This window comes from Phaethon lepturus, unplaced genomic scaffold, assembly GCF_000687285.1.
Source record: "Phaethon lepturus isolate BGI_N335 unplaced genomic scaffold, ASM68728v1 scaffold13834, whole genome shotgun sequence".
NCBI classification, from domain to species: domain Eukaryota; kingdom Metazoa; phylum Chordata; class Aves; order Phaethontiformes; family Phaethontidae; genus Phaethon; species Phaethon lepturus.
This window is the reverse complement of record NW_010535618.1, coordinates 58,989-73,081: the sequence shown is the minus strand read 5'-3', so window position 1 is coordinate 73,081 and position 14,093 is coordinate 58,989. Positions and strand designations below refer to the sequence as shown.

The 14,093-nt window shown below is 36.9% G+C and overlaps 1 protein-coding gene across 1 annotated transcript in view; it reads right to left on the bottom strand.

The window, feature by feature from the left end:
* SPTLC3 (serine palmitoyltransferase, long chain base subunit 3) overlaps positions 1-14,093 on the bottom strand; it is an 85,118-nt gene that overhangs the window by 47,876 nt on the left and 23,149 nt on the right. The window contains exons 2-4 of the mRNA XM_010285903.1: positions 3,089-3,280; positions 1,367-1,521; positions 293-441 (exon numbers count right to left, since the gene is read on the bottom strand). Of these exons, the coding sequence (XP_010284205.1) occupies positions 293-441; positions 1,367-1,521; positions 3,089-3,280 (496 nt within the window). The remainder of the gene's footprint in view (positions 1-292; positions 442-1,366; positions 1,522-3,088; positions 3,281-14,093) is intronic.

Genomic DNA, 14,093 nt, shown 5'->3' with positions numbered 1-14,093 from the left:
AAGTCTCAATGTTTATTTTACTTCTTTTAAAGAATAAGCCTGTTACTTCCATCATTAAAAATCCCAGGCCACTATACGACACATTTGTTTTTGTTCTTCCAAAAATCAGTAACATTTTTCCCTTTAAAAAATTCCTTATGTGATAATGAATAAAACACAGCATCACTTTTAATACTGAAACAAGTAATTGTTGACGTGACTAAAATTCTCAAAGTATCCAATCCCTTCAAGATATCTGTAAGAAAAAGCATATAGTTACAGAAATTTGGTGCCCATCTAGCTGTTTACTCACCCATTTCCTGTCTGGTACTGCAGATTCCTGTCCCGTATTTTTGTAACTCTATGGTCACAGTTTTCAAAGCATTAACATCCGTTTCTGCAAAGCCGAGGTAGTTATAAGAACCCATATTGATTACATTCTTGATAGTCCTTCCTGTAAACCTATAATTAAAGCAAATTTTAAAGAATAGTGCAACTTTCCCTCCAACCCCAAACAAAAAGAAAAGAAAAAATCCCAAAAATTTCCCATCAAATTTGTTCCACTGCCAAATTCCTATTTGGGAATTTACAATCCTCATACTTGAATGTCCCAAAAGTTTTTCCAGGCTTTCTCTTTTCCTGACTAAATATTGCTTCTTGCTCAGAATGTTTTCCAGATTCCAAGCTGAAGATGGCAATATACTGGTATTAGGTGAAAGGGTGCTTTTATGGATTTAAATAAACAAACAAACCTAGGACTTTATTTAAGGAACAACTTATAGACACTATTTTTTCAAACAAGTTGTCAACAGCTTCCACAAAGTCATCAGTGTTCACACACACACAGAAATTAAACATGAGGCAAAAGGTGTGGGAAACATTATGATAAATTCTCAATAAGCTGAAATAGAGTCAACCTACACATTGTCTAGGTTGTGAGTTTCCATACCTATTTAATTCGGTAACAGTTGCGATACACTGAAATCTTCAAGCTGTAAACTGCTTAAAACGCACTGCCAAAGACTCACTATGTAAGTAAGAAGCCACATTTATGCAATGCAAGAAATTACAATTTAAATCCTAACCAAGGGATACAACAAATTTCATTGTAATATTCTGACTAAAGGCCTATTGTTTTCAGTGAAGCATAAGCAGTCTTACTTGTGCTGATACAGCCAAACTAAACCCGTTTGCGATAGGGTTCAGACCCTTCCATACAATATTCAGAAGAAAGGGGACAGATTGTCGGTGTGGTACTGATTTCATATGCTGATGTAGAGTAGGCAAGGATCTAGGTATGAGGGACTAGATGCAACTTTCTGTGCTTTGCAGATGTATCAGGAGTATTCTTACGAAGCTGACAGCTGCAGATTGTGAGCTAACTCACCGAAACGTCCAGTTGTAATCATCTGTAACACGTTCCATGAGATCAAACTGTGGCCCTGGGACACTGCAAATTGGACGATTCCAGTTATCCCGTATTCTCATATAGAGGTTTCTGGTGTAAAAGTTCTCAAAATCTTGATAAAGTGGCACAAAATCCTGGTTTGAAAACATGCACAGGGTTACGTTGCTCGGAAAATGTCTGCTTCTGTACCCAAGTCATTCCCATTAAAAGGAAAAAAACTGATTCATTAGTAAATAGAGCTGTAACAGACACAAGTTTCTATGTCACAAACAACTCCAATCCGCAAGTATCCTACCTTAATTCCCTTGAAATACAACGGGGTTTGTTGCTGTTTTGTTTGTTTTTTTAAAATGGTCAACAAGTTGGCCTAATTCTCCAGTCCAATATTTGGAAAGTTGGAAATGGAAGAACTCACAATTCTTTCACTTGGAGAAACCAAATGCTTCAAATTCAGCATTTTGCTATGTGTGGAGTAGATTGCAAAACTAGGATAAAGAATTCATTGTATTTCATGAAATGCCAGGTACATTAGATTAAAGCTAGTCCAATGCAATTGATATGGGCATTATTGGCCTATATATTGGACGTGTAAACAGCCAGCTAAGACAACTAGTTTGGTTGACAATTAATTTCTGTCTATGGGTTTTACTTGGAAATTAAGTTAAAAGAAAGGTATGGAGTCTGAACAAAGTTTTATATGAAACAGCAATATAGCCATACTAGACACTGGATACAATAAATTGATAAAATAACATGGCATGTAGTTACATATGTGGGAGACTGGAGAATTAAATGAACACGTAATCCATTGTGGTTGGCAAAAAGATTTAACAGGTATGTCTGGAATCATAATAGCTCAACAAATGGCCAAATCACAAAGTGAACTGAAAAGAATATTCCATGAGAATGCTGATAAAAAGACTGCACCATCATATTACATTCAGTAGTGCATGTGTCTTTGAAAAGCCAAAAGAGGAAACAATTTCAGGAATTTTATTCACAAGAGGAACAGTAACACTGTTTTTCACATTTTTCCTCCATTATGCCAGGTGTTACTGTAAATGATGGCTCAAACTGCACAGAGAAGGAGCAGCAACAAAAACATCTAAACACAATTAGAAGTCAATTGTTCTTGCTGTGGTGCAAATTTCACTTATAACTATGGATGAAAAAAATTTCTTAGTCAGGTCTTGCAAGAATTCAGGCTACATTCACTTTGTACTGGGACAATGATTCCCGAGTGCTCCATGACCAGAGGTTCAGCAAACATAGGTCAGCAATTACAAAGATATTAGCACTGCCTATCACTATGAAGGACAAAGTAAGACAGCCAGATGAGACAAAGGAAAACTGGGGTTTAAGAGATGTGGAGAGATGATATATTTAACAATAACGCATTTCTGAGTTTTCTTTTTCTGTGCATTGACCTAAAACACTGAGATTCTATTTTGCTGATAGCATTTTGACAATCTTAGAACAAAGTGAACATCCCTCTGGGTGAAAATTATCATTTTACATATATATAGGTCATATTCATACACATGTGTTTATATTGCAGTGTGTGTCATTCTTCTCATCCCTATGCAATGTTCTTTTCTAAGATGAAAGTTGTCTGCCTTGTTACTTCGGTAGGTTATTGTACATAACTTGCAAGCAGGGGAAAACTCAGCTGTGGATACATAATGTCTTTTTCATACATACTTTTTGTTGTTCTCTCTCTGCAGCAACGTTACGTTTTTCTAGTCCCCAGGCTCTCATAAAATCTCGCAGGTAGCCAAATATTGTTCCCACTCCAAAACCCAGGAAAGTAAGAACAGCAACATACATTGGCGCCTGTTCAAAGTGCTCAATAAATGTTTTTTTGTAGAGAGTTCCATTTGATATGCCATTCTTCTGAAAATATAGAAGAGAAATTTGTGATTAATACATTTTAACTCATCAAAGCTTAGACCTTAGAACTGGAGGCAAATCTTTTTCTCTAATACACCACAAATTAGGAGAGACATTTAGCCCTCACACTGTGTCAGCTGATGCGACCTATGCCTGAAGAGGAGGACCTTTAACACTGCAGTTGTTACCAACCACTACAAATATCTTCCATTTTCTCTCCTCTCCACCAATGTCCTCAGTTGCAGGTGTCTTCAACACCACTCCCTTGTCTATTTTGAAACATGTGAAACTTATGAAAGATCGGCAACATACTATTGTGCAATTGGACAATTATTTCAAAGGTGATTAAATGCAAACCACAACACTCTGCTCTTGCAAGACAGAGCTATAAAAAGGGAAGGGCAGCATTAAAAACTCACCTACACTGCGCCTGACTGTGCTTCTGGAAGTCTTGTGTAACCCATTGCAGTAAGTAACCTATATACAACAAATCCTGTCTAAAATAGGGCACCTTTACCATGATGTTCTTCAGATCTGAGGAAGTATCCAAAACACCTATGATCCCTGCATTCTATTTCTGTTCTGATTTCACAAATGCTTTTAGTCACATTTTCAATGACCTCTTTCATACTTCTAAGGGTACTTGAAAACAAAACAAAACAAAACAAAAAAGACGAGGGGAGACACACAGACACCCTGCTTGTTGGAATTAGTGACCCTATTGTAAACAACTTCTAGAAATTCACAATCATGTGTGGACAAAATATTTTTTCTTGAAAATATTCTAAAATTCCCATTTTCAAATTAAAGAAGCTAAGTTTTTCAGTTGCAATCTTCTCAAAGCAACTTATATTCAGCAGCCTTATCAGATTACTCTTTGGCAGAGAGAGGTAACTCCCTTATTTCTGCAAAATCTGATGGCATTTACAGTTACTATCTAGTAACAGCCAACCTGCCAATTCAAAAATAACAAAATGTAATCCAGAAAGAATAGTGCCCTCTGTAAAAAAAAAAAAAAAATTACTAGACATACATTTTTGAGCATATTATAAAGCAAGACTACCAACATATGAAGAAATACCATTAATACATGGCTGCCTGTGGGATAGATGAACTAAAAAAGTAGATTATCTATTTATGTAATGCAGCAAGCTGAAGCAGAAAATCATATTAAGAACAACTGCAAATTCACTGTACTTGTGTACACCTAGAGTATTATTGATCTTCATGCTGCATTAAAATGCCTTTATCCTCAAGAGATTTTGATTTCAGTAGTAACTTGCTGTCCAATCCTGGATTCACAAAGTTTTCTTGCGAGAGAGAGAAAAAGGAAAAAAAAAAAAAAAAAAAGGTGTTGGGCACAAGGCAGAATATAAAGATTTTGAAGGAAACCCAAAAAGGAAAAAATTGCTGGTAGGGCTGAACAGAAACACATTTAGACTTTGAAAAGATTGCCCTGTGAGGGAGAAAGAATGCAGGGCTGGGTCTCACTGTGTGAGAGTAGACCGTTGAATCAATGCTACATATGCACTCCTACCTCAAGCTAATTGCTCTTTTAGGGCAACCTATTTACTATGAAAAACATTTTATGAGGATGAGTTAAATACATGGTCAAGTCATATTTCACAAGCCATAACAACTGTGTGCACACAGTGACAAGATAAAGTATTTCATCAAGGATTAAGCTCTGTCATATTACCTTACGTTTGCCATGGGCTAAGAGCATGCTTATGGTCATCTATGGCAATTCAACTGACATTGTAGCTTGTCAAGCTGTGATGATGTGATAACGCACCTGAGCCCAGGAGGAGAGAATTAGCATGATGATTCTGTATATCAATTTTATTAAGAAACACTTTGTTGTTATATATCTTATTGGTAAAGGAACAGGGAAGCTCATATCAGACTCCTGTATTGCAAAACTCTTCTTCCACAATAAAACTCTTCTGTTGAGGAACTCTTATTTCAGCTGCTGTTGTTTTATGCAGTAAGTATGACATATGTATTTAAACATGTAACCACTGTCACCTACCATCCTTAACACAAAGAGCTAGTAGAAAATGGCATCAATAGTAGTAAATTACTAAGGATGCAGAGTCAGACTGACACCCATATTCTCCAGTCTATGAATGATGAAAACCAAGAATCTTCAAGTAGCCCAAGCTTAGTACAAGGCTGAGAGAACAAATTTAAAAAAAAAAAAACCCAGTGACATCTTGCCTGAAAACTAAACCGAGGAAAACAAAAAGCATTTCATTTACCCCTACAGTCCCACAAAAAAATAGAGAGAGTGTCAGGATTTGAATAAGCAAAACAAGTAGATTTGCTGCTTCTGGAGAGCAGTAATGTGGACGTTTTTGTGCTGCACTTCAAATCCAAGCATTGGGGTATGGGTGACTGACTGACCATCATGAGGGAATGGTTAATTGCCATTTTGCATTACGTTACTGTTGACTTTTTACATGTTGTCATAAAGCTTTATTTGAGGAAAAAAAAAAAAGAAGGTGGAATTGGAGACTGTGCATTTAAAGCACCTAGACAGTGAAAACAGATGTAACTAAGCTGTTGCTGGCACCAAAATCAAATACAGCAGATCTCCTACAAATGCCTGAAATGATTCAGAGATCACTAGTGACACTAGATACACACTGGGTGCTCTGCTGAATAGGACACTTACAAGTATATTATTACCTGTAATAACACCTGCAGTAGACAGTACATTTTCTAGCTCCATACCTCAACTGTAGCAATCCTAAGTAGCAGGTGATCAGGTAAAGATTCTAAAAACAGAAATAGAGAATGACACCTTTCCTCAGTATACCCTCCCAACTTCCAACAATTGGTGGCTTTGAGATTTCATGAGCCTGAGATTGTGTTATCACATTTAATAGTCACCAGGGGATAACTGTGAATTTGTTCATCATTTTTGAACTCAAAAATACTGTGGAACAGAACTGTGAATTCTGATAATTGATTTAATCTGTTAAAAAAAGTATTTCCTTTTTTTTTATAAAATTGCATGATAATTTCATTTGACCATTGTTGTCTGTTCATCTTTCCTACTCAACCAATTACACAACTCAATTTTCTGTATTTAAATGTCTTCTGACCTCTCCACTTATCTCTTCCCAAGCTGAACAATCTTAATCTATTTAAGTCTAGTCTAGTCTAGTGTCCTTGTCCTTACACAGATTTAAAATAAAAATAAAAAAATCTGTATTTTAATGCTTAACTTTCTCTTTACTCTGCAAAGTTCAATAATACCTTTTTGAGATGCAGGAGAAGGGAATTAAAATTGCATACAACACTTCAGGGCACAGTATGGATTTATACATCTGCAAATGATGCTTTGTCTTGTCTTCTGTTGCTTTTTTAAAGATTGTTAACATTTTACTTGCCTTCTTGCCACAGTTCACAGTTTCAGAAATATCTCTTATGATTACAACATATCCTTCCCCAGTTGCAATAAATACCTAATTTAGAGCATATTGCTATTTGTGCATTCTCTAGGATCATTTCCCCCTCCAATTCATTCATTGTTATTTATTTAGTGACCTGCAATTTTGGCTATTGTTTTATCAGCATTACACACCACCAACAAGAATCTTTTGCAATGGTTGTTATCCAGAGTTAATTTTTCACTACCCTGAAGAATTCAGTATTGTCAACACATATTGTCACCTATTTCTCCTCACCCCCTTTTCCCAGACCGTTGGTGAACACGTGAGAGACCACAGGTCCAATAGGAGATTCCTGGGGGACTCCATTCCCTGCATCTCCGTGGTCACCTTTTCAAAAATTCTATCTTATTTGTAACTGCCCCTTTGTCTGGCAGAAAGGCCAACTTAAGCAGCAGCCCAGAGTTACTCAGCAATTTTGTGTTTGGCTTCCTTCAAAAATCTTGAGTAAATACCCTTTGTGATATGCTAATCCACATTTTATTGGCTTGTTTTAAAAATTCTGCTGGCATTCCAAATCAAAATAGTTTCTCAGTAGTCTGCCACAGAGTAAGTATACTTTCCAGGCACAAATGCAAGGAATCTACTAATACAATGTAAAGACACCCAACGCTGAAATGCTACAGACAAAATTCGAAACAAATGGATGTTTTGCCATGGAGTTTGACAAATTACCATTTCATTGACTTCTCAGAAACCAAAAGCACAATCAGGATATGCAGCTTCTGTGTGTTGAGTCTTTGCTTAGCTTATTAGATCATGCTGTCTTGTACTCTCTTGATACCAAAGGCCACGCTGGCAGCTCAGCCTCATAACTCGGTAGCACATAGTTACAGAGAACCCATGTCAACAGATTTGGCAGCAGCCTTAAACCACAGCTGCAAATTGGTTTCCAGTAAAACACTCACAGTGAGAGAATTCTTGGGCAAGATTTTGATGCCAAAGAAGTCAACAGGAGCGATGCCAATGCAGTAAAGTCAGATTTAAGTGCAACACCTCTTAGATCCCCGTGTTCTGTAGTTACCCAAAGTATTTTGAAACTCTCCCATAATGAAGAATCCCCTCCTAAATGCCTTCAGTTTTTAAAATGGAGAAATCAACACTAACAAAAAAATCTTACAGTGCTATTAGAATGGGCACAATGGACACACAATCTTAATCAAAATAACTTGCTCTAATAATGATGTAAACTAACCTTAAAATCTATTAAGCACACTCCTGGCAACACCTTTATAAGGAATAGTTACAAAACACAATATTTGCATTAACAAAGGAAAATAAAAGACGAATAATACCTAAATATTTGTTCATAATACCTGTAAAGTGAGTAGAGCATTTTTCATTGCATTTAGGTCCTGCAGCCTCTGGAATAGTGCTAGTCAGCACGAGCCAGATTTGTATCAAGGGGAAAGCTAAGAAATGGACAGCATAGACATAATGTCACAGTACTAAACCTATGTGCTGGCCCAGATTAATTTACTAGCAAAGGGGTACCACTTACGCTGGTGTGAGTGGCGTTGCATCAAGGAAACAGAGACGCGAGAACTCATGTTTTCACGCAAGTCTGTTCTGTAGAGACAACATAAACTCTAAAGAAATCCAGAAAATCCAATCTGCTTTCTGAAATCTCTCCTTAATTAAATAGTTTTTGAGCTCTTATGGCTCCTTCCAATGCAGCAGCAGTATCTGCAGACAGCTATATCCTTGAAATAAAGCTACTGGGAGAATAATAAAGTCTTTGTATTTAAATATAAGTTCCCCACTAGGAATAAAATCTGATCCAGAAGTGGATGAAACTTTATTTTACTCTCCCACAGTTTAAGATGAACATTTCATCTGGATCAGATTTTATCATGTTGTTGTATACAACCTATTAAAAAAGCAAATTCAAGTTGACTGATCTACATAAACCTTCCAAGACAGGTATGTGTATGAAGATATAGGTGTTGAAAACTGTGAACCAAGTCATAGTCACATTTGCTCAATATCTGCCAGATTTCAAGATGACATTGAAATCTTGAGCAAATCAGGACAGTGCGCTGCTAAATCTAAAAACTGATGGGAGAACAGACTGATAATCACTGATGCAACTTGTGATTGCTTGTAGATGGTCTGGTTCTAAACAGATGTTTCCTCCCTATCATTATAAGAAAAGCAATTGGGACAAGACCCTAAATGTAGGTGATTTTAGATGTCCTAGGATGTGTGAGCACACCACATGGGCATGACAGGACCTAGAGAGGCCTGTACCCTTCTGGAGCCACTTTAGCCATGAGAAGGGTATGGTGTGGTTAAATCCCACTCAGAGCTTCTGACTGGATAGTCACAGTTTGAAGTAGCTGGTGTGCAATTCCACACCCTGTGGACCGTTGTCACCAGAAGGCAGGGTCTCAAAGAACAAAAATGTCAGGCTCTATGCAAACTCACCAGGTTGACTGCCATAATTATTACATTTTCCCAAAACCACCATACCTAGGCATCCATTAGACACTGGGCGATTCTTAATGATTGTATGCAGTCCTCAGAAAAAGAAAAAAGGAAATGGAAATTATGAAAATCAGAAGCTGCCTATAATGAATATACTATTGACACAAATTGAGATTACTTCACGAATCTCTTCAGTTACTGGCAATGATATCCTTTACTTAAAAGTGGTTTCTTTTCTGTTACAACACATTTCAGATCTTACAGGCTCAAGTTTCTACAATGTAAACCAAAAATGGCTACATGGGGAATTCCTAGCTTACTGAACTATGCAGACAAGACTTAAAAATAGTTGTGAAACTTATATATCTAAAAGGTGCTAAAAAGAAAGTTGCAGCCTCTTGCAATGTGACAAGACCACAAGAAAGTATAATCTTCACACAACACAAACTATAAATAGCAACCATGCAAAAAAAAAAAACTTTAGTTCTTATTACTGTGTGTCTGCAGAATCCGTATTTGGACTGTTTATTGATTTCTGCTGAAATTTCAAGAAGAAATATATACCTGGCAGTAAGGCAATCAATAAGGACTAAGAGTAAAATTTCCAAAACTGTCCAGAAGGTTTAGGAAATATAAGACACCTTCAGCACAACTTAGGAGTCCATGTGCTATTGAACTTGCCAGAGATTTAGAATTTAACAACTCAGGAACTCTGAAAAGTTTGCTTCCTGTAAACAGTATTAACTGCTGCTTGTTCTGTTCTGTTACTTGAGGTTTGTATGAAGATTGGGTCCTTTCACCATACTTTTCACAAGCACCAGGAAATGGCTTTTGTTAATCAACTGTCATCTAATTACTGACTAAAAACTTGCTGCCTCTCTGTACAAATTCATGACAGCGTACTACAGGCAAATACCAACAAAGATATGAAAAGACAGGATCTTCACCTTCCAGACTTGCATCATTTTTTTCAGTCAAGTACAAGTGAAACTCCAACATATTCACCTTATAATAAATTCTTTCAGAACCAAATAATCAAGTCCTGCAATGCCAACTAGGAGACTAATACTATGAAAATACAGATGTAAATGACAAGCACATTAGAAATATACTGTTAAATAGAAAACATTGTTATATATTTAGGAAAACAATACCCTTACTATATAATTTTCAGCCTAATGCTTTACTCTGATGCTAAAATGGCACTTCTGAGTGCAGCACAGGAGGTTGGAAGGATGCAGAAGACTCACTCATAAATAATGTTCAGGAAAAAAAGAAGTTGGTAGAAGTCTAGAGACAGCAGTGGCAAGAGATCCAAACTAGAACAAAGATATATTTGGAAGGTGCACATTTCATTGTCTTAGTTTTATAAGTTTCAATGCAGATATTTGTAATAATTCAAGTTACTTAGCCTGGTATGTCAGGATATGAATCTCTAGCCCTACAGACACTACAAGCAATGTGCATTCCAGCACCAATGAATGTTTATTTGCAACTATTAAGTAAACTGTCTACTCTGTGCAATTTTCACAAAACCTATTGATCAGCACATGTTTTCATCTGATATGCATTTAGTCCAGCAAGGAGAACTGCACATTGCAGAATGGTCATACTACAATGTTTGTCCAAAGAAAAGCCACATACATCTCTTTACAGCACAGAAGGTTAGAGTCATTCACACAGACTCAGGACAAATGCCAGTAGCAAACCATGAAAATGCAATGTGATGACGGGGACAAAAATCTAAGAAAATACTACTTTGAACTGTAGGTTTCAGATAAGGTAACAGATACTAACTAAGGCACTTACATCAACTCATACACGGGAGATAAAAAAAATTGCACAGTAAACTCTTCTTCCAATGGCTTTACATCTGTACATTGCAAGCAATAGCAAGAAACACTAGAAAGAAAAAGGAATATGTATGCCTGATACAGCTATTACTCTGCCATTATCCCCAGAAATTTCAATGTGGACTCAACTCAACATTACTAGGAAGGCATGAGGGCAAAGATGGAGCTTAATAGTTTCAAATTATTAGAGACAAAACAATGAAGTTCACTACCCAGAGAGATACTTACAAACACCAAAAGCTATTTCCTAACCTTACAGCAATTACAGAGTAGAAAGCCAGGCACGTTGAATCAAACACAAGGACTGGATGAAACGCCTAGGTTACAACAATCCTGACACAGTTCACGGCATCAAGTTGCAGCAAGTGTTTGTTATTATTTCCAAAGCTTATAGTAAGCTAGAAGATTTGCACTGCCTGGCCACATCAGAATATCTCCAGATCATTCAAATCCTACGGCTTTGGCTTTAAGAATAAACAAATTAAAAAGATGATGATGAAGTGGTATCACTTCAAAGGCTGTCAGTTTCTGCACATCACTGGCAGTGATCTACTAATACAGGAAATTTCTTCCAGAAGTGATTTATCATTTAGAAACTAATTCTATGCATCTCATACATTTTTGAGAAAAAACTAGCATTTGTTGGGATCAGTACTGTAACTGAATGGGAAGGTAGTTGAGATGATCTAACCAGACTGTTAGTGATTTTGCACAGTGTGGATTCTGAGCTAAAATCTACATGAAGCAACCCACCAACTCAATTTCCCACATAGTGACTTTGCAAAGAACACCAGAAAATGTTTTAACTGGCATCAAATTGCTCTTCCTGCAAAATTCCCCTGTGAAGAAAACACTATAGGTGAACAAACAGATCTTATGCACTAGCTTGCATAACTGAATCATCGTTGGATCCCAGAGCTTTTCCCACTATATAGTACAACAGCTTCAAACAGGGCCAGGATTTTGCACAGGTGACAAAGGGAAACAGTTGAATAATGAGACAGATATCCCCTATCAGTATGGGTGTGTCCCTAGACTTCCCTGGACCAAATACAACACAAACTTCAATCTTAATGTGTTGAAAGTTCAGAAACAGTCTCAGGTCATCATTGGTTCCCAAGGTGACAGCACCAGTTTTGATTAAGACTTCTGGAAGGCATAATACATCAGGTCCCTTGTTAAAGGATCACAAATGTAATTTACAGCATTCACACTTCCCACCTGAAAGCTGCATATCATTAGAATAATTTGCACATTGTTCTAATTATTCTGAGAGTTATGCACAGGTTAAGTTGAAACAATGTGTCTTCCAAGACATTCCTATTATTGCAAGGAGTAACATAATCATATTTCAGAAAGGTGACAACAAGAGAAAATCATTGCCAATTTTGTTAATGCAATCATTAGCTGGATTTACTCTATCTCTTTCAAGGCATTGAACTACTTTTAAATGATATTTAAACCAGATCTCTTGGCATACCATGCATGGAGTGGAAGCAGAGAGATATGAAATACCATAATAAAAAAATCACCAATTTAATGATGGGGAAAGCAGAATTCCTCAAGAACAGCTGATAAAGAGGTAGTCCATATTTGTGTTGCTGGTTTTACAGATAAAAGAATTAAAAACTCAGTAGGACAATGACCACCTGGGTAGAAAGGCCCTCCTCTAAGCTAGGGCAGGACCTAAGCACCAAAAAAGAGCCCTAGAGGGAAAAAAAACAACATTCAGAATAAACTCACTCACTGTATAGCACTTTGGTTTTTAGGACAGAAGAATTTGAGGAAGGTGAGGGAGACAGCCATCCTATAAACATGCCAATAGTCTCACAGCACATCACAGTGGGAATGAAGTTGAGAAAATGAATAGCTTGACACCTTCAAACACAAGAGAAGCTGTCTTAATTCATTTAAACAATAGTTAGGCAACTTGGCAGCAGTGCCCATGGCATAATTAAAGTCAGATGGACTATACCAAAGCCAGCATCAGGACTGGCATATGTGATCGAATCAGTGCACGATTTAATTTAAGAACATGACATGGGCTGCAACCCTCCTATCCTCAAATTATCTTGCGAGAACCCCAGGAAGTTTACAGAGTAACCTGGATTCACCAACTTGTGCCCTAATGCAGAAAAGATATATATTTTAACAGATGACAACCAATTACTAACTTCAGATTTTTTTCCCACCTAAAACTCTACAGAAACAGTAACATCCTTCTCTAGCTATTTTTTGTTTGGAAAATATCAAGAAAATGTCGTTTCAATCTATTATGATCAAGTACTGCTCACTTTTATACCTGGGAGGAACTCGCAGGTGGGCTCCTCCAGGATCCCAGAGGTGGTACAACATTTCTACAAGAGGCTGTCTTTTCCCACCAATTTCAATTTCTGCCTTGTACAACTGGAAAAGATGATCTGGGCCTTGATGACTTCTTAATGTCTATTTAATTGTAATGATATTCATTAACCATTATTAAATTGGCTAATTCAATCTTAGAGCTCAAAACAAAATAACTGTATTCTACTTCAATTGCTTGAAGATTAATGAAAAAGAATCTAGAAATAAATTGTTACATGAGTTTTTTTCAGTACATCATACATTAAAAGTAGTTCCAGTAATTATGTAAGTCATAACACTGAAGATAAGAATGGCTGGCTTTCTCTCATCTGAACCTTCTGTAACTATCAGGTTTGCAGGAATCACCCTTAAAAAAATGCTCTCCTCAGGTTTTATAGCAGTCTAGATATAGGCAAAAAGGAAAGTCCTCACCCCACTAAGTACTAGTTTTCATCATCTACCTGGAGGCAAACACCTAGAGGCTGTGGTTCTTGACTGAAAAGACAAGGATTAGGAAAAACCAGCACACCAGAAATTCAAGAGACAGAAATCAGGTGCGAGAATACTGAGGGAAAGGTGTGACTGAAGCATGTTTTGTCTGTTCAGCAAAGCAAGACACCTTTTCAAATGCATAGCAAGAAGCAAAAAGTCAGTTGAATTAGCCTTTGGAATTGAACAATTTTAACCTGTTTTCTAAGCAAGCAATGGATTATGCCCTCATGTTACCCTCTGTCT